Source organism: Acomys minous (assembly GCF_964271855.1).
Source record: "Acomys minous genome assembly, chromosome: 4".
Classification (NCBI taxonomy): Eukaryota; Metazoa; Chordata; class Mammalia; order Rodentia; family Muridae; genus Acomys; species Acomys minous.
In genome coordinates this window covers 87,466,415-87,491,125 of record NC_140486.1, presented here as the reverse complement: position 1 = coordinate 87,491,125, position 24,711 = coordinate 87,466,415, and the positions used below count along the sequence as shown (strand labels likewise).

The 24,711-nt window shown below is 37.1% G+C and overlaps 1 protein-coding gene across 5 annotated transcripts in view; it reads right to left on the bottom strand.

Moving 5' to 3' along the window:
• The window catches only part of NBEAL1 (neurobeachin like 1), a 148,732-nt gene that overhangs the window by 26,184 nt on the left and 97,837 nt on the right, over positions 1–24,711 (bottom strand). For all 5 annotated transcript variants that reach the window (XM_084778643.1, XM_084778645.1, XM_084778646.1 and 2 more), the window contains 13 exons: positions 24,429–24,586; positions 22,751–22,875; positions 18,499–18,625; positions 17,726–17,874; positions 16,644–16,777; positions 16,242–16,343; positions 14,461–14,556; positions 13,578–13,702; positions 10,760–10,900; positions 7,616–7,746; positions 4,768–4,877; positions 2,993–3,110; positions 2,048–2,145 (listed from right to left, as the gene is read on the bottom strand). In XM_084778643.1, coding sequence (XP_084634769.1) covers positions 2,048–2,145; positions 2,993–3,110; positions 4,768–4,877; positions 7,616–7,746; positions 10,760–10,900; positions 13,578–13,702; positions 14,461–14,556; positions 16,242–16,343; positions 16,644–16,777; positions 17,726–17,874; positions 18,499–18,625; positions 22,751–22,875; positions 24,429–24,586 — 1,614 coding nt within the window. The remainder of the gene's footprint in view (positions 1–2,047; positions 2,146–2,992; positions 3,111–4,767; positions 4,878–7,615; positions 7,747–10,759; positions 10,901–13,577; positions 13,703–14,460; positions 14,557–16,241; positions 16,344–16,643; positions 16,778–17,725; positions 17,875–18,498; positions 18,626–22,750; positions 22,876–24,428; positions 24,587–24,711) is intronic.

Below are 24,711 nucleotides of genomic sequence, written 5' to 3'. Positions count from 1 at the left end.
CCGCCCCCTCTCCTTCTCCATGTGACTGAACTCAGGTTGTGAGGAGAGGAGGAAGCCTTGAGAGAATGTGTTAAGAACAGAAAGAAGCCTTGAGGAAACATATATTGCTGACATGAACACAGCCTTGTCAAGGGCCCAGTGCCTCATGACATGGCAAAGCCTTCCCATGGTCCATGCTCAGATGAACATTATGTGTCAGAAAATGTTGACCAGCTTCCTCTCCTGGATGATGGCACCCTGAGAGTGCTCCCCTACAGAGACCTCTTAACAACATTAATTAAACCTGTCTCCTCAATTCAGATGTATTTAAAAAGAAAAAAAAAAAAACCCTAGCTGATTTCTGGGTGGCTGTGGCCTCTTAATCAGAGAGCATGGCTCACCAGATTCCACCTTTTCCGTGTGCCTGTCATTTCTTTATCGTCTGCCCCCTCGCCCTAGTTAGGTCAATCCCTAAAGCCATGCAAGGTCAAAGCATCAGGTCATCAGACTAGCACAGTAGGTTACCCTCTGAGCCATCACCCTGGTCTTGGTTGAGCTTTAATAGATGTTGATTTAGGTTAAAAACTTTAGATTTACCAAGACAGAATAGATTAATATTTTCTACAAGGTTACCAAATACATTTTTATTAAAAATTATGGGTGTAAGTCTTGCTTGTTGGTTTTTATAATTTTTCATAGTTGTACTTACTGTATATAAAAGATGGTCTTTTTTATTTAGACCGAAAAGGGGAGATGTTGGGGGATGGTCTGATGTATTTTGATGTTAATTACTGCTTGCTGTCTGACCCACATTTTGCTTAATAAAAAGCCATCCCACCTGGGCAGGGCAGAAGAGATAGGTGAGGCTAGGAGAGAGAGAGGAATTTTGGAAAGAAGAAAAACCACCACCAGGAGGAGACCTGAAGTAAAGAGAAAAAGGTTGCCATGGGTTAGCTGGAGGAGAAGCACATGGCCGTGGCGTGGATGGAGAATCCAGCCCAGATGAAAAACATGAGCGAGTATATGGGATTATGGATGGGAGGCAGCTTAGTAGAAGTTATTAGAAACAGATGGCATGGGATTGAGACAGGGATCCCATGCCTGCCCCACTATGGGAGACAACTTAGAGGATTGATATCTGCCCTGCCCCAGGTTAACTAAGGCTACCTTAAAATATAACAAGTGTCTGTCTGTGTCTTGATTGATTGTTAGCCGGGCCTACAGATAATACTGATTAATACAAACATCAAAATATATCAGAACATCCCCCAACAAAAAAGTATATACTTAATAATAGGATATTACTATTTATTCTTTATCCATAATTTCATGTAAACAAAGATGACAGGCATTGTGTATTGCATAGGGAAACCTTTTATCTGAGTGAACTTTTTCAGATGTTATCCAAGCTGCCCTGGAATTCATAATCTCTCACCCCAGGCTCTTGAGTATCTGAAGGTACAGGTATGCATGTGCCAAGACATCTGGCTTCATCACTGGATCTTACCTCAGTTTTTTTGTTACTAAACCAGGAACAATCAAGTCTACTTATTTAAAGTGATGGTTTAATGTAATTTCCCCCTAAATTCTGGGCAATGACTCTCAAAGTTTAAAATTACTAAAATCTTTAAAAACAACAGTAGTACTATCCCTTGGACAGTCAGCTTTAGACTTCACTTGGTGTCCCTCTCTATTTAATATGTCAGCCCTCCTAGCATCAGGAGTAACAATTACACGAACACAATTACAGCTTAACAGAGACTAAATGGAGTCATATAAATCAAGCCCTATCAATTACATATTCTAGGACTTTACTATACTTCCAGCCTCAGAATACTTCCAAAACATCAATTTCTAGGCCAGTGGGTCACAACCACAGGTTGGCAAACCTCTATCTCAAAAATATTTACATTACAATTTATAACACTAGCAAAATTACAGTTATGAAGCAACAAAACTAATTCTATGGTTGGTGGTCACCACACTATGAGAAACCGCACTACCAGGCTGCAGCATTAAGAAGGTTGAGAGATACTGCTCTAAGTTGTCGATAACATCCATAATTTACCTTTAACAGCTGGCAAGGTGTTTGTCCAAAATTGTTAATCATCCCTTCTAAAGCTTTTCTTTCCTTTTCATCTGTTAAGGCATCAAGATCTACAGCACCTAAAACAGGAAGCAATCAACTCACTACTGAGAAAAAACAAACCAGCATGACACTGGTTATACATCAAGGACTGCTTAACACCTTTTTAGTAAAATATGAATCTTCAACTTATGTCACCAGAAAGTAATTTTCTAAAACATTACATATTTTGTCTGTGTGTATCTATTTGTGTGTGTATGCCCAAAGGTCCTGTCTAAAAAATAGGGGGAAGAACCACTGAGGAAGATAGCCTGACATATGCCTTCAACTTCCTTGTATACTGACATGTCATGTACATAAACACACAAAAAAGATTTAAAAATAGAGAACTTTTTTCCCCTGCAAAATGGTTTTGATGCTGGGCTGATGTTATTAGAAGAATTTATTCCTGGTAATTCTAAATGCTTTCTTTCAAAGTTTACTAAAATATAATTTGTAATATTCAATGAAGATGATGTTAGGCAGTGGTGGCGCATGCCTATAATCCCAGCATTCAGGGCAGCAGAGCCAGGTGGATCTCTGTGAGCTTGTGGCCAGCATAGTCTATAGTGTGAATTTCAGGATAGCCAGGACTATACAGAGAGGCCCTGTCTTGAGAAAAAAAAAAAAAAAAAAAAAAAAAAAGACCTGATTAAACAGGAAATTTGATTTCTCATATTAAAAAACCCAAAAGCATCTGATAGTTGTCATTTATATATATATACAATGATAAACTATTACAAAACTGAAACGGCAATTTTGGGGCCTTCCAACTGAAAAGCGAGTTTGTTGATGTAGTCATTTCTATGTTAAGTACATATGGTCAAATATCATGTATAACAAATAAACACTTCTTCTATTGATGTACTACGATAATCAGGCTCATACCTTCATAGCTACAGTAATAAAAGACATTGAGAGCCTCCACTGCAGCTGGCCCTCTCTGTTTGTAGCCAAAAATCAGATCTATCCACTCATGAAGATGAGCAGAAACATACTCAGACTCCTAGAAAGAGAACAAAGTTAATGGTTAATATAGGTATCTTCCAACTATACTCTAAATTCATGCTTTTTAAAATGGCACGGAGCTCAGTATTTAAGAACATGGGCTTTCCTTCTAGAGAAAGCGTGTTTGATTCCCAATACCCACATGAAAGCTAACAACTATCTGTAACTCCAGTTCCAGGAGATCTGACCCCTTCTTCTGGCCTCCTTGGGCACTGTACATACATAATGTATAGACACACATGCAGGCAAAACACTTGTATATCCGCCAGAAGAGGGAACCGATCTCATTATAGATGACCATGTGGTTGCTGGGAATTGAACTCAGGACCTCCGGAAGAGTAGACAGTGCTCTTAACTGTTGAGCCCTCTCTCTAGCCCCACTAGTAGGATTTTTAAAGTGACATTTTGGATTAGGTAGTTTTAGTAGGAACCTGGGTAACCTTTCAAAAAAAATTAAAAGTTATAGTCATGCTGAACTGATTTCAAACAAAATGGAAACTGTGAACCATTAAATTCTATCAGCTGAGTCAACAAATAGCCATCCACATAGTAGTTAGACACACAGAACTGGAATGTTAACACAGGCTACAGATCCCTTATGCAAAATGATCGTGGCTACAAGTGTTTGAGATTTTATGCAAAATGATCATGGCTACAAGTGTTTGAGATTTTATGCAAAATGATCATGGCTACAAGTGTTTGAGATTTTGCTTCTTGCTGTTTATATTGTTTCAGACAAGTTCACACTATGTTGCTAAGGCTGGCCTCTAAGTCATGAACTCAGACAGGTTCACATCGTGTTGCTAAGGCTGGCGTCTAAGTCATGAACTCAGGCTTCAGCCTCCTAAGTAACTGCCTCTAGGCACAACTTGGACTGTGGGTTTCCCCAGATTTTGAAATATTTGCAGAGGATTTACCAGATGATCATTCCTAATACAAAAATAAAAAATTCTAAAATTTTCCCAAATCTACTGGGTGAAGAAAACAACACGAAAAAGCTATTAATATTCCCCCCCCCCCAAATCTAGGTCAGCTAATGAGAGGCATGGAATACAACTTTGTGATAGTTTCTTTTGTAATAGTTGTCTGAAATGTTTCAGTTCAAGAAAAAACAAAACAAAACAAAACCAACCCCACTACCGACAACAATAATTAACACTTGATGAAATCGTTGATGACATTGATGAACTTTGATTTCCTATATATCAAGTATTATGGCACTGATAATTTGGTATTTATAATTAGGTTTGCATATATGTCACTATAAATTACTATTAAAAATAAAGAGTAGAAGCTGGGCATGGTGGCGCATGTCTTTAATCCCAGCACTTGGGAAGCAGAGGCAGGGGGATCATTGTGAGTTCGAGGCCAGCCTGGTCTACAAAGTGAGTCCAGGACAATCAAGATAACACACAGAAACCCTGTCTTGAAAAACTAAAACTAACTAAATAAATAGTAGAAACCTATATTTTGTTACATATTCATGAATAGTATTGCAAGATTTATATCCTAAAATTAAATTATCACAGTGTACATTCTAGAACAGTGCAATACAACAGGTAACAAATTAATCTAGAAAAAGTATACTTTAACTCATCTTTGACAAACACATCTATATCTTATTAGTGTTGGGAGCGATATAACAGAAGTCTTACCAGAGCCTTTCTGTGTTTATAAATGAAATCTTCAGCTGACTTGGCCCATCTTGGCAGAATGACATCATTTACCAGTTCTTTGGAAACTTGTAAATGACCCAAATTAAATTCTAAAGCATTAAAAAATAAAAACATCAGAACATTTTAGATTTTAAAAAGTGATAAAAAAAGAATATATAACTAGAAACATGCAGTAGACTTTATTCACTAATTAAACTACATACAGTATTTGAAAACTCACTTTTAGAAGGCATATCAGAGTAAGAATTCTTTTTCTTAGAAAAGTGAGGAGAGGGAAATTGTAAAACACAGTGGGTAAATTTTAGCTACTCAATTATAAATATCTGAATTTGGATCTTCCTCACCCATGGGAAGTGAGCTACAGTGGCTCATGCGAGTAACTGCAGAGCCAGGGATGGACGCAGAAGAATCTGAGCTTGCTGGGCAGCCAACCAGCTAGTCTCAACAAGTGAGGTAAAATGGGATCAAGGACACTGACCTCCCGTCTCTACATACCAGTGTGCACGTGTGCACGCACGCACACACACACAGATACACACAGAGTCCCTACACGTAAGTGCGTGGATGTTGGAACACATGCAAATGAAAAAGAGAAAAAGAACCGTAAAGGCACTACGATCTTCATTTTACTTGGATCAAAATACAACATTAATTATTCTTACACTAAAAATTAATAATAGTCCCTTTCATGGCTAACTAACTTACACCTTGAACTCACTCAGTTTTGTTTTATGAAAGAATAACATTATATGCCAGTATTCCACAAAGACACTTATGTGACAGAACTTTTTCAAGTATGAGGTTTTCTTGTTCATACACTGTGAGAAGGAAAGTGTTAACACACCAGACCTTTTTTGAAAAGTCTTAAAATCATCAGACTTGAAGTATCAGTGTGCTGCCTTGAAGGTCTAGTACGGTTTAAAGTCGGGTGGCAGGCTTTCTGTTGCGTCATCTCTGTGCAGCACATGCAGTTCTTTGTGCCCGCACAGCCATCTCCCTTAGAACTGACTTGCAGAACTTTCATTTCATCTACATGGTAATTTTTGCCCTAAATGTCATGCCTCTTCCATGTGGTTACCTTAGTGGTCGGCATATGACACAGTTCTCGAGAATGAGGTCATAGAGGTTAGACTTAAGAAAAGACACAACAGATCAACGTCTCTATCTTTGTAAGATGCTGTCACTCTACCTACTATATTTAAGAAACTTCAGTTACTTGTAATAAGAAGGATTAGCCATAAAACAAAGCCAAAATATTCAGTGTAACAGAGTGAAAATAAAGAAAGAAATTGGCCATGATGATACTATACAACCTGAAACTAAAACATCCCTTAACTTGAATTTTAAAAAAACCTTAAATTTTATTGTACAGTTTTGTGTTGATTTTAAGCTACTTATTCCTATCAGATGCTACATTTATTTTCTTCTACCCAAGTTCCTATCAAGCAATTAGCTAATTACAGTTATACATAGGGACCATGAGGTCATAGGGCTGAGGACAGAAATTAGCTCTAATAAATATCATTAATTATGGAGCAAAGAGTACATCAAGGTTTTCATTCAAATTCAGCCTAATCACTCTTCCTATGCCAGATACCCACTGGCTTTAGTAAATTTCAGTCTAATAGATGACTAACAATCTACATAAAACACACCCCAAAATATTGCATTTCTGTTTGTGCTTTAAAAACAAACAGAAGGCTAAGGAAGCAGTTTGGTTGTGCAATGTGTGTTGCCAACTCTAAGTGCAAGAGTAAGTTCAATCTACAGCATCTCACACACACACACAGACACACACACGGGGGGGGGGGGGGGAGAAATAATAATAAAGTAAAGTAACACTACAGAAAAATATTTGAATACTCTTAAATTTTAATTATCATCATGCATCTCTATACCGAAAACCTAGTTTTTTCATAAAGTGCAGTGAATTAGCCATTGTTTTATTTTATTTTAATTAATTTATTCAGATTACATCTTAATTGTTATCCCCTCACTTGTATCCTCCTGTTCCTCCCTCCCTCTTTTACCCTATTCCTCTCCCCTAGGTCTGTGACTGAAGGGGACCTCCTCCCCCACCACATGGTCACAGCCTATCAAGTCTCATCTTGGTAGCCTGCTTATCCTTTCTCTGTGTGCCACCAGGTCTCCCCACCAAGGGGAAGTGCTCAAATATGGGGCACCAGAGTTCATGTCAGAGTCAGTCTCCACTGTTCACATATCTGTGGAGAATGTCCTATCCATTGGTTAGATCTGCGTAGGGGTAGCCATTATTTTAAATGTAAACCTTTTACATTATTTTCCAAGTAAGGAGTCAGAAGAAGTCTTCTTTAAAAGGTGAAAGAACATTTGTATCTTTGTGAGTTATATGGTGTCTCATTAACTACTCAAGTTGATCATTAATTTCTGAAAGCAGATATATAGCAAATACATAAACTGGACAATATGTTGCAGTGATACTCTAAAAATCTGAGTTTGCTTATGGATTGGGTCACTGACTTTGGTCCAAATGATCACCTATTTACTTCAAAGACTTGTAATGGCAGCATATAGCACAGTTTTGTGTCTCTGGTTAAAAACTGTACACAGAGGCAGGTTCTCTTATGAGTTCAAATTCAATCCATATGTTAGTTTCCTGTATCACTTCTCTGCAAAGTAAAATTTGGCTCTGTATGTCATTTCTCTGGTATAAGTTAACTCCTGTCACTGAGTCTCTACACAAACCTTAAATAAATTATACACTATTATAGAAAATGACCTCAAAATTGCTTTTCAGGAGTGTTCATTAGGACTTCTTGAATAAAAATTTGAATCCCCTACTTCTTACCGTTTTGATTTTCTAAAAACTCTGGGAAATAGAAGAATTCAGGAATAAGTTCTTTTACATCATATGTATTATCCATAAGTGCTTGCCAGGTAGCAGGGATGGAATGGAACTGGCGGTCTGCACAGTCAAACCTGCACATGGAATTGAGAGACAACAGTCTATGGATGGAAACAAGGAAGCACAGAACAAAGACCTTTGGGCTCCCTTCAAACTTCCACATGACCACAGTTACTCTTCTTTCATCTTCCTTTTTAATATCTAAAAACAATTTTTATTATCTCTATGATAATAATCTGTAATTCATAGTTTACTATCAGGAGTTAAATACTATCATCATAGTTGTCAGTATTGTTTTGTTTACATTAATCAAAAATCAAATCTCACTAGAACACAATTTCAAGTAAATTAAATCTAATCTTAAAAGACTTTAAAGCAAAGGCATATGGATTGGCTATGCAGGTCATTGGAGGAGGGCTTCCCTGGAACGCTCAGGGCCTCTGGGCTGACCCACAGCACCAACAAAGAATTTTAAAGGCACAAAATTTGCTGAGTGAAATTTGTTACAAAAAGTGAATGTAAATTATACATTTGAAAATCAACGTATACAATAGGCATAGAGGTTACTGCCTTATTTTTTTTTTTTCAAGACAGGGTTTCTCTGTGTAGCCCTGGCTGTCTTGGATTCGCTTTGTAGACCAGGCTGGCCTCAAACTCACAGCCATCCGCCTGCCTCTGCCTCCCGAGTGCTGGGGTTAAAGGCGTGCACCACCATGCCCGGCCTAAAACATGAGATGCTGAGGCAAGAGTTTTTCAAGTACCAGGCTAGCATACAGAGTGAGTTCCAGGCCAGTGTAGCCAACACAGGCTACAGCATGAGAGCTAGTCTGAAAAAACAAAACAAAAAATCTAAGTTTAAAATAATTCTAAACATAACAGTCCTTCTATATTTAGTTAATAGATTTACAGCACAAACTCTTCCAATAGAAACCAGAGGGTAACTAGGGAAACAGTATCATGGCTAAGTATCTGTAAATCATTTACATGTGTTAAGAGCTTACTTTAACTAATTTTTGGAGATAAGATCTCCCACTGACTAGGAATTCACCAGCTGGGTAGCCTGGCTGGCAGTGAACATTGAGGATGAGCCTGTCCCCAATCCCTAGCACAGATTTTTACATGGTGACTTGAACTCAGATCCTTATGGCTTTATATGGCTGAAAATCAAGTATGACATTTCCTCAGCCCCTTAATTTTTAACTAGTTGATTTAAATTTCATTATAGGTGCTCAAAGACTATGTATGATAGCTGGAAAAACCTCAAGTGATAATGCTCTAACTGTATTATGCTTTCCTTAATCACAAAAGGCATAACATTCTCTTAATTTTTTTCTTCTTGATGCTATGTTCAAATTAAAAAAAAAAAAAAAAAAGCAATGGGCTTTGGTCTAAAATGGTAAATTGACCTTAATGACTAATTTGATTTTTTTTAAAGACTGCGCCTCATATAATCCAGCCTTGAATTTGCCGTGTAGCTAAGGATGACTTTAAACCCTTGCCTTCATGTCCTGAGTGCTGGGATTACTGTGCTGTGCTTTCACATCAGGTGTAAACAGTGGTGGGGCTCAAACCACCACTAAGCAAACACTCTATCAACAGAGCTACATATCCAGCCATTAATTTTACTCTTTTGTAAATATCTACTAATCTTTGACCCATTTGTCAGTTCACAGCAATGCTGTTACTAACATAAATGCACAGATTTTTTACTCAATTATACTGGTTATAGATTTAGGAGCAGAATTGTTCATCATAATAATTTCATGTTCAACCTCTTTAAGAATTCCCCGACTGTTGACTATAAAGACTACTATTTTACAATTCTATTTCCATCATCTTCTAAATGTACATCAAAACTATCAAACAATAGTTTTTATCTTTTTTATTTTGTTTGTTTGATTTGTTTTCCAAGACAGGGCTTCTTTGCCTTGGCTGTACTGGACTTGATTTATAGACCAGGCTGGCCTTGAACTCACAGAGATCTGCCTGCCTCTGCCTCCCTGACTGCTGGGATTATAGGCGTGTGCCACTGCATGCAGCTACATTTTTTTCATAAAATTATATTAAAAAAATAAACCTAGTTATGATTTCCTATAACTTATGAAGGGAAATGATCTTCTGTCAGTGTAACATTTTGCTGACGTTTAATAATCTCAGAGACAGAGTCTCTTCTTGAAAACCAAGGTTTACTGTAGTTAAGACAGAGGAGAGGGGGGCTCAGCAGCTAAGAACGCTGACTGCTCTTCTAGAGGACTCAGGTTCAATTCCCAAGCACCCACATGGCAGCTTCTGAAACTCTAAGATCTGACACCCTCACACAGTCATACATGGAGACCAAACTCCAATGCACAGAAAATAATAATAATAATTAGATAACAGGCTACCTATAGATGTTACATGAAAATAAAATAAAATAAGCAGTGTTTGTATAGTGTTGACTGAGAAAACAAAATGAAAGTGTAAGAATAAGGCAAAATGGAAACAAAAATGCATATAAGGGAGGTACCTGTAGAATACTGACAACAGAACATTCACATAGTTTCCTTAGAATAAGGAACATGTGAGATTTATGTAAGTTACAATATCACAGATACTGTTATTATACCAGTACACAAGACCTGCTTAAATGGCTATGATGAATCCCAAGTGCTTCTTCTCTCTAGTCTTTAAGAAAAATATCCTTAGGAAAACTGCAGTCACTGCTGAGATCTCACTATCTGTGGACGGCTCAGATGCAGCTCTCAATCATTAGTTATGTAACATGAGGAGGGAGCTGTTACTTGGACTTGAACCCAGGACCCTGCACAGACTATTCAAGTTCTCAGCCACTGGGCAACATTGGTTTGATATTTAATGATAAATCTCTGATTGACTTCTCAAAATGGTAAGGTTTCCAAATGTACACTACAGTAACAGTCCAATAGTCAAATTAAAATGTCTTACATATGAGTCAACTTGAATGACTTGTTCTTAACTACTCTGGCTGATTTTACCTAAATTAAAACCTAGTAGAGGATTTAAAAGCCACGACCCTATCATTCAAAATACAACAGTTCTCAGGGAAAGCAGGTTTTCACTCCAGCATACCTCCCACTCTGAAGCTGGATATGGAGGGTCGTGAACGGCTCGACACGGATCAGGTAGTGCATGACACCTGCCGAATTCGAATAGTGAGTACCATAATGAAACTTATCAATTGTTCCCATTGGATCTTCAAAATTTTCATACCTTAAAAAAAAAAAGGAGAGTTATATGACCATAACAACAAAATAATAAAAATAAAAGTCTAAAACTTAAAGCTTAATATTCTTTTTTGGCTGGTTTTTTGTTGTTGTTGGTTTTTGTTTTTGTTTTGTTTTTTTTTTTGCGGGGTGGTGGTGGTGGTTGTTGTTTGAGACAGGGTTTCTCTTGTAGTCCTGGATTTGCTTTGTAGACCAAACTCAGTGATCCGCCTGCCTCTGCCTTCCAAATGCTGGGATTAAAGGTGCGCGCCACCATGCCCGGCAGGCATAGTATTCTTTAAAAAGTCAAGCTTTAGTCATATGCTTCGCTATAAAATAAAATATCTGCATCCTCACGTAATACTATAGAAAAGATTAATTTCTAAGAATGTTTCCCAAACAATGAAATATCACTAAAACAAGATTTTAAAGAATTTAAAATAATTTTTATTTAATTTAAGATGCCTAATTGCTTTGCTTGCATACATGTCTGTGCATGCTTGTCCAGTGCCAGCGGAGGCCTGAGTGAGAGGAGGCTCCCCTGCGTCTGGAGTTACAGAGGTTGTGAGCAGCCATTTGGGTAATGGAACCTGGATCCAAGTCCTCTGCAAGAGCAGTGAGTGCTCTCAACTGCTGAGCCATCTCTATAGCCCAAGAATTTTTGTATAATACAATAATAACACATGCTGACTATAGAAACTTTTTTGAAAGAGATTAAAATAGAAAGCATTTTTATCTAATCTTCTTCCTTGAGACAAAAATCTCTGACAAATATCTATTATTTTATTTTCTAAGATTTATTTTTATTATTCTTATTTAATACATGTATGCATGTTGCTTTTTAATTTCATGATATGTAGGTATCCTTAGAGGCCAGATGTCATATGCCTTGGAGCTATAGCTGTGGGCTGTTATGTGCCACATGAAGAGGTGAAGGGAACCACACGTGGGAGCCACGGAAGAGGAGCAAATTTCCTTAATTGCTGAGGTATCTCTTTAGGTCCCATAACTTTATTTTTCAGTGTTTATTTATTCTTTTTTTTGTATATGTGTGCATGCGTGCATGGTGCCCATGTCAAGGTCATGGGACAACCTGCAAGAGCTGCTCATGTGGGTTCTGGGGCTCAAATTGGGATTGCAAGAGCTTCAACTTGCTAGCACCAATATCTATTTATTCTAATGGATAAATTAATATACAAAATTTTACTTAGCAACACTGAAGATCAAATCAAAGCCTTACACACAGTAGCTAAGTGTATATTGCTGAGCTATGCTCCTAGCACTATAAATATAACTATTTTAATAATATTTACTTAATATGATTAAGTAAATTTAAACGACTATGTGCCATGGTGCACACATAGAGATCACAGAACAATTTGTCGAAGTCAGTTCTCTCTTTACACCCACTATAGAACTCAGTATGGTGGTTTCCCAGAAAGGTAACATTAGATCTACCACACGACCCAGCTATGCCACTCTAGGATAGTTAGCCAGATGACTTGCACGTGTTTATGGCAGAACTATTAGTAATAACTAAATTATAGAACCAACAGTGATCCATCAAAAAGAATGGATGAAAAATGGAATTGTTTTTAGTCAAAATGAAGAATGCAGTTATGCACCTGCAGAAAAATAGATGTAAGTACAAAAAGTCATATTAAGAGAATTAAGCCAGTCAAATAACCATTGAATTGTGGTTCCTACAAAAAAAAAAAAAAAAAAAAAGAAAAAATATATATATCCATGTACGTTTGTGTAAATATACAATACATGGCAAAATTGTCTAGAAAAATAGGACAAAGGGATGGCAGAGAGAGCAGAGCATGGTGGAATATATATATAAAAATGTATGTATTATGTATGCAATATTCTGCCTGCATGTACACCTGCGGGCCAGAAGAGGGTATCAGATCACATTATAGATAGCTGTGAGTCACCATGTGGTTGCTGGGAATGAACTCAGGACCTGTGGAAGAGCAGCCAGTGCTCTTAACCTCTCAGCCATCTCTCCAACCCCATGGTTGAATATATTGAAAATACACTATATGCTTGTATGAAATTTTCCTTCTATAATATGTGTACAGTAAATATGCACAATGATAACTGAAAAGAATTTTTAAGTAGTTGGTGTTGAAAAAAGATAACACAGAGCTAGAGAGATGGCTCAGTAATGAAGAGCCCGTGATGCTCTCCCTGAGGACCTAGGTTTGGTTCCCAGCACCCATGTGGTAGCTCACAATCCTCTGTGACCCCAGTTCTAGCATATCTGATGTCCTTTTCTGGTCTCTAGAGATACCAGGGATCCAAGTGGTATGCAGACATACATGGAGACAAAACAACCATAATTTAAAAAACACTTTTGCAAACATTTAGGGATGGAAAGATAGTTTAACAGTTAAGCTATCTAACTAGATGCTATACAGAGGACCCAGACTCAATTCCCAGCCCCCACACAGCAGCTCTCAGGCACCTGCAACTTCATTTCCAGATGCAAAACCTTCTGGCCTCTGCAGGCACATGTATAGTGCACACATATATATGCTGGAAAAAGACAATCATACTAATAAAAGAGTAATTAAAAACATAGTTTTTAATAGAAAAAAGGTAACATGTACTTGTTTTGATTGAAATCAGCCAAATTCAAACAATGATTACCTCAAAAAATTTAGAAAGCTACTTACTTTTCTCGCATAGCTTTGGCGTTTTTTTCATTAACTACTCCAATTGGTTTAGAAAGATCTCGAAATACACTGGGGTTATTTAGGTCCAACTCTTCTGAAGTATAATCTTGCAAAATCCAGGGAAACTGAAAGAGACATAATTCAAAATTTAGGAGACCCTAACATTCCCACATCAAATATGAAATATTCACAAAGATAAAAAGGGATAATCACTAAAAACATCTTTCCCTACTAAAGACATTTTCTCTTTAAAGGCATTTTAGTATTTGTTAATCTTCAGTTCAATAGTATAATTCTCCTGGGCTCTCTCTCTCTCTCTCTTTCTCTATCTATCTATCTATATATATTTTTTTTAAGAGACAGGGTTTCTCTGTGTAGCCCTGGCTGTCCTGGAGCTCACTCTGTAGACCAGGTTGGCCTCGAATTCATAGAGATCCACCTGCCTCTGCCTCCCAAGTGCTGGAATTACAAGCATGCACCACCGCACTTGGCTCTCTTCTGAGCTATTTTTAATAAAATGAACGAAAAAAGACTTTACTTTTAATTACAAGCATTCTTGTTTTAATACTTCTTTAAAAATATAAAGGTGGGCCAGGCACAGTAACCAGCCTAGTTTACAAAGTGAGTTCTAGGACAGCCAATGCTACATCAGAGAAATCCTGTCTTGAAAAAAAAAACAAAACCCCCAAAAAACCACAAACCAAAGCAAAAGATGGAAAACAAAAAGGCAGAGTATGTGTATTGTGTGTGTTTCTTTTGTAGTGCCAGAGCCTGAAGCCAGAGCCTCACATGGGGTACAAGAGTATTCTACCACTGAGCTACACCCAAGCTCTTCCATCATAAACATCATCCACAGTTGACTCTGTGATTTATCCACGCTCACCACAGGGTACTGTGCAAGGTCATTGTACGTCCGTCCTGCCATGGTATTTATCTGAATGAGGTAGTCGAAGTTCGTTATCTCTCGATTCACCCATTTCTAGACAGCACATAAAGAACAGTATTAGAATCATCATGTAATCTCTTAGGGTATGACAATTATTAATAACCAACACATTCTTTTGTAATCGTTATTTCTATTATCTTCATTATTAAAGAGATGGAGCTAAATCATTTTTTTCCATGGAGATAAATCAACTTTTTCACAATCTACTTCATTTAAAAAATGTCTCTAAGAAAAATATAAAAAAATTAAACATAACTATACTATACTCTGAAAGTCTTAAATAAGAATTAACTCTTGCCTGGGGTGGCAGTGCACACATGTAATTCTACCTATGTAGGAAGATGCCGAGTTGGAAGACACCCTAGCCAATTTCCCACCCATTAAAAATAGAAGCCTAGCTGGCACCGTGATACACACCTTTAATCCCCGCACTCAGGGAGGCAGAGGCAGGCAGATGTCTGAGTTCAAGACCAGCCTGGTCTACAAACCAAGTCAAGGACAGCCAAGGCTACACAGAGAAAAATCAAAACAAAAGAAAAAAAGCCTAGAGATAGAAGTTGCTGTAGTGCACTTGCAGTGCAATACTCTGGGTTTAGTTCTGTGTAACTTCTTCAGTTGGATATTTTATTTATCTTAGTATTTTAATTTCTAAAAGGACATTTTGATATTTTTATACTATTATACTAAAAGTATATTCCTTAACACGCTAAAGCATTCTATGAGCTAAGCTAAGGTTACTGGATTTTAGACTGATTACCATCTGAAGAAAAACTACCTTTGAATAGCAAAATGAGGTGGTATTAGAAAGAGAAAATCATTCTTTTCTGTTAATCACCTCATATTTAGTTTTCTAATGACTGTGCACAGTGACGTTATACACCAGTTTTCCTGACAGAGTAACAATCAACTTTAACTCACTGTTGACTGAAAGCAAAGGGTTATAATTTTGGTAAACAGCAAAAAATGAAATCTGTATGTTGTAATTTATAAAGTGAAATCTCTCTCTCTCTCTCTACATATATATATATATAAAGCTCAATTGTTATTAAGTGTAAGGTCTAGAAGTCAGCAGTAAATGAATAAATTTTATTCAAAAGCAAGAAGGACTATACTAAACAAGGCTTATTTCAGACAAGAGAAAAGAATTCTTAGCTGGAGGACTTCACAGAAGAGCCTGGCATGCATGGAGTCCTGTATCTAATTCTCATCATCTACACACAAAGATAAGTTAAAAGATTGTTCTAAATCAAAGAACAAAGACCAGGGATTAAAGACCCTTTAATCCCAGTACTTGGGATTCAGAAGTAGGTGGATCTCTGAGTGTCTGTGGTCAGACTGGTCTACATAGCAAGTTCCAGGACAGGCAGGGCTAGGTAAAGTACCCTGGGTCAACTAAACTAAAATTAAATAAATAGTGACAGCCAGGCAGTGGTGGCTCACACCTTTAATCCCAGCACTCGAGAGGCAGAGGCAGGTGGATCTCTGAGTTTGAGGCCAGCCTGGTCTACAGAGTGAGCTTTGGGACAGCCAAGGCTACACAGAGAAACCCTGTGTCCAAAATAAAAGAGCTTCAGGACAGCCACAGTTACACAGAGAAACCCGGTCTCAAAAAAAGAAAAGCAGTTAGAATGTACAAAAGAAAATAATCAGAAGTTTTATTTTTAGGGAAAACTCTGAGATAGAAAATGAACAATACAGCAACCTATAAAATTCCCTACCTGTGTCAATCCTGATGCTTTGAATAATTCTTGTGGTGATCTTGTTCCGTAACTATTAGGAGAATGAAGTGACAACAGTCTGCTATATACTTTGTTTCTAACCTACAAAAAATACTACTGGTTAGTTTTAAAACTGGTCAAGACAAATAGGGATTATAGCTTTTGTAACAGTTTTAGTTACAAACATCCTCAATGTTCTGCTATACGTACACACTCACTGAAAACCAGCACCTCAATTCCCACACAAATCCCAGCCAAGTTCATATACTGACGAGCCTCATAACACATTTTCTTTGTTAACACTCTGTATTAACAAGAATATAGTCCAAAATACTATTAGAGCTCACTAGCTAGAAGACTATTTCACAATAATACTCTGCGACCGTCACAAAGGCACCACACCTCTTTTTTGAAATTGAGAAAGTAGTTGGATTGATCGACATGAAAAATCTCAAGTGCTGATCTCCTCAAGTTGTAACGGCGTAAGTGAATCTCTCGAATTTGAGAATGAGGCCACTTGAAATCAAAGCCCATTCCTGAAAACATAAGAAACCGTGTGACTGAGGCACCACACAAACTTATTCACTCTATGCAGAAAATAGCTCCTTGTTTCCTAAAGTAGTACTTAGGGAAAGGGAAGTCTGCATCATGAAAAACAGGTATTCATTAGGAGTTATATTTTTTTCTTTTAAACTATTCTAGGACCACAAAACAATTCTACTACCTTTCTATGAGAATAGATAATACTTCTGAGTATTATATCTTAGAAATCTTTTTTAGCAGAGCACAGTGGCGAGCAAGTGAGCGAGACAGAAAGAGAGGAGGGGGGTTTCGCTGTGTAGCCTTGGCTGTCCTGAATTAGCCCTGTAGACCATGCTGACCTCAAACTCCTGAGTGCTGGGATTAAAGGCGTGCACCACCACACCCAGCTGAAAATTTTCTTTTTATAAGATGTTGGATCTTCAGATTTCCTCATAAAAAGTAAGGGCTTATGGTACATATAAACAAAAGTATATATAAATAAAGTATGATATATCATATATATATAAACAAAAGTATAATAAAATAAAGACTGCATTTTGTAACTGTAAGTTTATTATGTTACCCTCAAGCCAAATCTTTTAAAATACACTAATGATGATGATGATGAAAAGCCCCTGGGTGTGAGGGTGCAGGCCTGTAGTTCTAGCTACTAAGAAGGCTGAGGCACAAGGGTTGTAAGTACAAGGCCCGCCTGGGCAACACTTGCCTGTATAAGAATGGCCCTGGTTTCAATCACTAATACTGTGTGTGCATACATACAAAATTAACATACCCTTCAATACATAATGGTTGAATGAACTTGACTCCTTATTGACTCTATTTTTCACTTTACAAGGTACACTGTAATTTCACAGTCCTATCTTGTGGGTTTCTTCCTCTAATCCATGGCTGATGGACCTGGACACTTAGTAACAGGCAATTACTGTCCCAGAACTACTCACCATCTTCTTTTTCAATACTGTTATCATGGAAGTAAATGTGCTGAGTGGTGACTTCTAATCTGCCCGGAATTATGTCAATTACTGTAATGAGTTCACAGTCTTCAGACAACACCAATTTTTCCTTTTGATCCTGTTCTTCCTTCTCATCACTGTACAAACAAAAGTTTAAAAGAAGCAAGTGTCAATTTATCTCACTTATGTAGAAAAGAATATCCCTTGCACTGCTGTACAAATGTTCATGTTGTTGTCTTTTTAAAATTCTTAATCAGTCCAGCTACAAGTTTATGTTTTGCAATAGGTCTATTTTCTACTAACTTTTGTTTCTATAAATATTCAGTTGGTTTTTTTTCCACGTCTCTTGAATGGGTTTCTTTTTACATCTTTATTTTTTCTTTTGATTTTATATTACATACAAATAATTTTCCATCATGGAATATCAGATCCTGGATCACACCCAGGGCCCTGTGGTGCGCATTCTAGGTGAGCCCTCACTGCACTCACTCTGTTGCACATTTCCACAAAAACACAGCTTAAGCCATATGCCTTTGATATAATTTTTTCATTGAAAACTACTTTATGATTTCAAGATACAGAGCCCAACAATCCCAGGCAGAAAGCCCTCCTCAATAATTTCAGTAAACGCAGACCCTTAACAGCTGGTGTGACATTAATTACTGCACTTCGGAAAAATAGAAGTCAAGGAAATCCACAATTTTGAAATCCATTTCTCATAAAATAATTTAATTTAAATGCTTTCAAATACTCATACATACGTATTTACTCTGGCTGCCATGTCCTCTTCAAGAAGTTCAAGTTTATCTTCCTCTATATCGCTGAGCTTAACTTGTTTCACTACTTCCAGAAGCAGTGAGTCACTGGAAGGCTCTGAGTGCTGGACACCTGGTTAAGCACAAAGAGTCAACTAAAAAGTAGAACAACAAAAAAGGAGTTTCAGGACAGCCTGGGCTACATAGAGAGCAAGAAAGGAAAAAAGAAAGAAAGACAGAAAGGCAGGAAGGAAGAAGAAAAGAAAGACAGAAAGGAAGGAAGGAAGGAAAGGAAAAGAGAAAGGCTATATGAGCAGCTGCCGATAGCTGACAAGGTAGCTGAATTATTACTTTCTGGAGTACATGGAAAGTAACAGACTTGGTATACAATATTTAAATCTTGTCCTGCCACTGGTCTCTGAATCTGTGCTTTCTATTTTTATAAACATTATGACTTACAAGAAACTTCATAAACTAAAAAGCCTCTGCACACTTAAAAAAAAAAAAAGAAAAAAAGAAAAAAAGAAAGACAAAACCAAAAACCCTGACCAAGTGAAAAGGAAACCCACAGAGGGGAGAGAATCTCTGACAGCTACATATCCGACAGGGTTATTATTCACAATACGTAAAGAACTAAAAAAACAAAGAGCCAAACTACAAAAGAAACAAATAACACCCCCCTCCCCAAATCTACCTATTAAAAAGAAATAGGTCTGAGACTTGATAGTTTTCAAAGGAAGAAAAAAATGGCCAGGAAACATCTCAAAAATGTGTATTTCCTTAGCAATTAGGGAAATACAAATCAAAACAACTTTGAGATGTCAAGGTACCCCATTTAGAATAGCAAAGATCAGTAGGCAGCAAATGCTGGAGAGGACATGGAGGAAAAAGAACCTTCATTCACTGTTGGTTGGATACCAAACTGAAACAACCACTACAGACACCAGTATGGAAAATTATCAAAAAAGCTGAAAATAAATCTACCCTATGACCCAGCTGTAACATTCCTTGGCATGTGCCCAAAGGACTCTACAGCCTAATCCACAGATACTTGCTCAGCCACACTGACTGCTGTTCTAGTCACAATAGCTAGGAAATGGAAACGGTTTGAATGTCCTTCAACTGATCAATGCATAATGACTAAAATAACAAAAATAGGATTGATCAGAAAGCCTCCACTCGCAGACATAGTTTAGGGGTACCAAGAAAGCTTCCAAAGGGAGAAAGGAACCAAAAAGCCTGTCCAGCTATGACATCTATGAACCACAGTGACCAGTATGGCACGATAACCCTGAGAGAGCAGCCGTGGCCCACATACTTTGGTGATTATCAACAGCTCTCTAATTGGACTAAAGACCCACTCAACAAGGGGAAATTATAGCTATAGCTAGTGAAGTCATGGATCTTGGAAGAGAACCTACCAGTACTACTGACCCAAACCAGCATTAAGTTTACACTGCTGTCCTTATGCGCACAGGAAGTGTGGTCCTCAGCCCGCATTAAGTAAGCCTCTCTTTGCAACAGAAGGAGACCATTACAGAAAACCACAACTAACCACAATGCAGAGCTGTGGGGCTGAGACCCACTGGACATAGCTATAAAACAATTCCTAAAAATAAAGCTCAGGGAACATCTTGGGAAAGAAGGCTGAAGGCCTGAAAGAGCCAGAGTTTTCTATGAGATTGCATCTATTGGGAACACCAGAAGATACATGACTGCCCAAATGTGAGTTGAACAAGGACACCAACAATAGACATGCCAGTAGATTTGGGGGTGAGGGTGGGGGGACAAGACACGAAGCCTGAACCCTACACAAAGAACTGCACATAACTAAAGAATGCTGAGCAGGAGAAATCGTCTGCAGGGACGAGCACACCAGCTGCTTATCCAATGTCAAATGGTTGGCCCTAAAAACATACATACAAGTAAAATTATACAGACTGAACAGGTTGTATTTATGTATTTAAGAATGTATATGTACACATATCTACACATATGCATGTAATAATAATTAATGAAAAAAGAGAAATACAGCTAGGATAGGTATACGGGAGAGTTCAGAGGGAGGAAAGGGATGGGGTAAGCAATATAATAATATTACGATCTCAAAAAATGAAATAAATAATAAGATTTTAAAAAAATGTTTCTGCTTTAAGACAGGGTTTCACTATGTTGCCTGGGCTTGGTTGAATTATAGATATCTCATTCTTAACTCCTGAGTTAGCTGGCATTAAAGACATGCAGTACCACACTAAGCCCATTGATCAAACGAATCTGTTTATTTTGTCTCTCAAGGTAGCCTAGGCCAGAGACCCTTTACATAGAGGCCTGGTCTCTGTCCTTACCTGCCAAATACTGAGATTATAGATGTGAATCTACATTTTCTTACTTATGAGATAAAGAATTCATCACAAATTAGGTGTTTGGAATTCTTAATGGACTTTCCATTAAAATAATAGTATAGATGTTTTATTAAAAAGCAAATGATACGATGGGTGTAGTGGCACACACCTGTAATCCCAGCACTCAGGACACAGAAGAAGGTGGAACTCTGTGAGTTTGAGGCCAGTCTGGTCTAAAAAAAAAAAAAAGGAAAGGAAAGGCGGGAAGGGGGGCGCTGGAGAGATAGCTCAGGGGTTAAGAGCACTGGCTGCTCCTTCAAAGGTCCTGAGTTGTTCAACTGCCAGCAGCCACATGGTGGCTCCCAACCTTACAATAAGATCTGGTGCCCTCTTCTGGTTTGCAGATGTATATGCAGGTAGAACACTGTATACATGATAAATAAATAAAACTTTTTAAAAAGCATGTGATATAAACCTTATTTGTTGTGTATATTTGTGCAATGAGGTTTTTTTGCAAAGTGTACTTAATGAAATAAAACAACTATTTTCTTACTAGATAACATCATGAATTTTGCAGATTAAAAAATATTTTAGGATATAAGCAAAAAAATTCTCCACTTAATGCACTAAGTACACACATTAGAGAGCGTTATAGGATTAAAGACTGTTTGCTAATGGTTCCTAACTACTGTCATGCACAAATTTTCCCATCGTTAGTTTTATTGTTACCATCGTACCGAGAGTACATTTTAAAAACATGCAATAAGTAAACTGAGATGGAAAAGTGGGAAGGACAGGGTTTTCCTGAACATAAGACAGTGGAACTGAGAGGAAAGGATATAAAGGATATACTCAGAATCACATGCAGAGGTGAAAGAAGGAAAGGGAAAAGGAGGGCAAAGTTCCTAGAAAAAGGATTTCTTGAAAAGTAATAGGGAAGTAGTATAATTTAAACAATTACCAAACTGAAGTGATTGGGGTGGGGGGAGGGGAGGGGGGAGGAGATGGTCTGCTAGGTGATGAGGACAGTTAAATTTAAAAACAAAGTGTTCAAGTCCTAGGATACCAACAAAGCAGAGCTTATATAACTGCACTTCTAGGTAAGATACACTAAGTGCTTCTATCATGGACAGAAATACTATTTTGCATTAAGGGGGAAAATCACAATTATCTGACTTACTTTAGAATACAGAATCTTAAATGACAGGCACTATGGCTTTCTTCTGTTTTGTAGGGTCAAATATATTGGTCATTATATTAAATGGTGAAAAATATCTAAAAGTTGGCACTCATTTTGGCTATAAATCTGTCACGAGACATGAGTGGTACGGAAGCAGCTATGGTGACAATAATTATGACTTGGTAAACAGAGGCACCATGAACTCATCACAAGAAATACTTCTGCATACTTCAGACTTTTCTTCAAAGGGGAGAAATGACAAGTAATAAAGGAGAGTTTTACAAAGTTATTTTTTAAAAACCTTTGAAATGTGTTTTGAAATATATCTTGGTTAAATTCTCTGAAGTATCATTCTAAAACAAGACACATCTAAGCATTAAGGATGTGGGTCTCTTTACAAGCAAGTTATAAAAGAGTCATAAATTAAAGAATACAGAAGAAGGGAAATTATAAGTACCAGTCTAAGGAAAAGAACATTATTTCTCAACAAAACATATAGCAGTTACATGAAATATAGTAAAAAACATTGGTTTTCTTTGGAAAGTTAGATTCAATGAAAACACGGTCATCTTAGATTTAGGCCAAAATTAACAACATCAAATTCATATACCCATTTATAAATACATTTTCAAGTACTATACCTCTTTGTTCGTAAGTAAACATCTAAAGCAAAGAATAACAACAGTAAGCAGTTCATCAACATCTCTTTATTACATAGGTAGATACTGTAACTCACCTAAATTATCTCTTAAGGCACTAGCTTCCTCATGGGTTTTGAAATTATAATTTGGTACCAGTTTAAGTCTCATTCGGGAATAATTTTCTACATTAGCTAGTTTCCAGTGTGTTCGATTCCGTTTCCTATAAATATTCACAATGAAACAAGTAAAATTATTTTCAATGATAAAGACTGGTCGTCTGAAGGGTATAAAAAAAGTATAAAGTACTTCCCAAATGTTTAACACTATTTTAGAAAATGTTCAAGCATAGAGCATTTGCCTAGAATGCACAGGGCCATGGGTCTGATTACCAGTACTACAGGAGAGCAGGGGGGGGGATGAATAAGAACAAAGTATAATGACACAAAGTATAAAGACTACCACTCTTTATAAGCTAGCAATTAATTTTGAGACAGAATTAAATGTTGATATTTATCATCAAGACAATTGTCAATAAAACTAAAATGAGTTATGTTGAACTACAACATATACATGATGAACCTAACACAGTCTAAATTATTTACCCAAGAAGCTATAAGGTCTAATGGTAGAGAAGTAAGATCTGGGCATTAAGTTTTAGACTTGTAGCTTGAATACCTTATTCTTTCACTGTTAATCATAATTCCATAACCATAACTTATTAAAAAGTATTATTACAAATAAAGAAAACTGCAATGAATCAAACACTAAAATATCAAAGTTAAAATGGTAAAACCAGGTGTCGGTGGCGCATGCCTGTAACCCCAGCACTCTGGGAAGCAGACATAGGCAGATCTCTGTGAGTTCGAGACCAGCCTGGCCTACGAAAGGAGTCCAGGACAGTCAGGCTACACAGAGAGACCCTGTCTCCAAAAACCAAACCCAAACTCAAAGCTTTTCTTAGAAGAAAAATAGAGCTTTATAACCTTGGACTTACATGTGCTTTCCTAAATAAACTATCAAAAGCATGCAAGAAATAGAAACTGAACTCAATGTGATAACTAGGCAAAGGAAATAGGCCAACATTTTTTTAAGAAGATATTCAAATGTCCAACAAGCACACAAAATATTGCTCAACACTGTTAGTTATATACACAATGGAAAGGCCATTTGAAAAACTAAAAAATGACAAAAATTGGTTAGAACGTGGTGAAATTGGAAAACATACATTGTCAATTTTGTACAATTCTTGCTATGTTAAACATGAAATATGACCTAGCAATTGAATATGCATAACTTTCCCTAACAGATTAAAAGCAGGCTTTCAAACCAACATTTTGACGCAACTGTCCACAGCAGCACTGTCACTAGCTCAAAGGCTGAAAACAACTAAATGTTTATCCTTTTAAACAAAAGATTTACTCTACTACTTTTTAAAAACAAGGGCTATAAAACATGTACATCAGAACGGAAGTGGCAGTATTAAGCTGTAAAATGTTGAAGTATATAACATCACTAACTCTAGCTCAATGAGGTGATGTCAGAAAGGCAGAGGTACTGTCATGTCATACTAGAGTCTAAAGTCTAATCATGTAATATCAGAATAAAAGGAGGACTAACCACATGTTTATCACACATACATACAAACCTCTAATCATCACCAACAAACTCATAAAAAGACAGTAAGTTTGAAGTACATTTTAAAGAACTGAAATAAAGAGATAATTGGCTTCAAAGTTTAATGTCACAGTTCTAAAAGACAAAATATGCACCTACTTTTCAGCCCAAGGTCCTCTTTCACATGTAAGATACAGCCGTACTGCCTTCCAGTGTCTGAAAGCAGCCAACTGTTGACTGCTAAGTTGTTTAATCAAATTATTGTACCTCAAGTTCTCTTGGCGTGCTTTTCGGTTAAATGGCTCCACAAAATATTCCTGAAATAAACAGAAAAAAAGGGGGAAGAGTAATATATTTACAATTTTTAATTTGACTAAAAAACTAGCATATGAGGAGATAACAACATGATTTTCTTAGTTCGTTACAATATTTCACCTTTGAT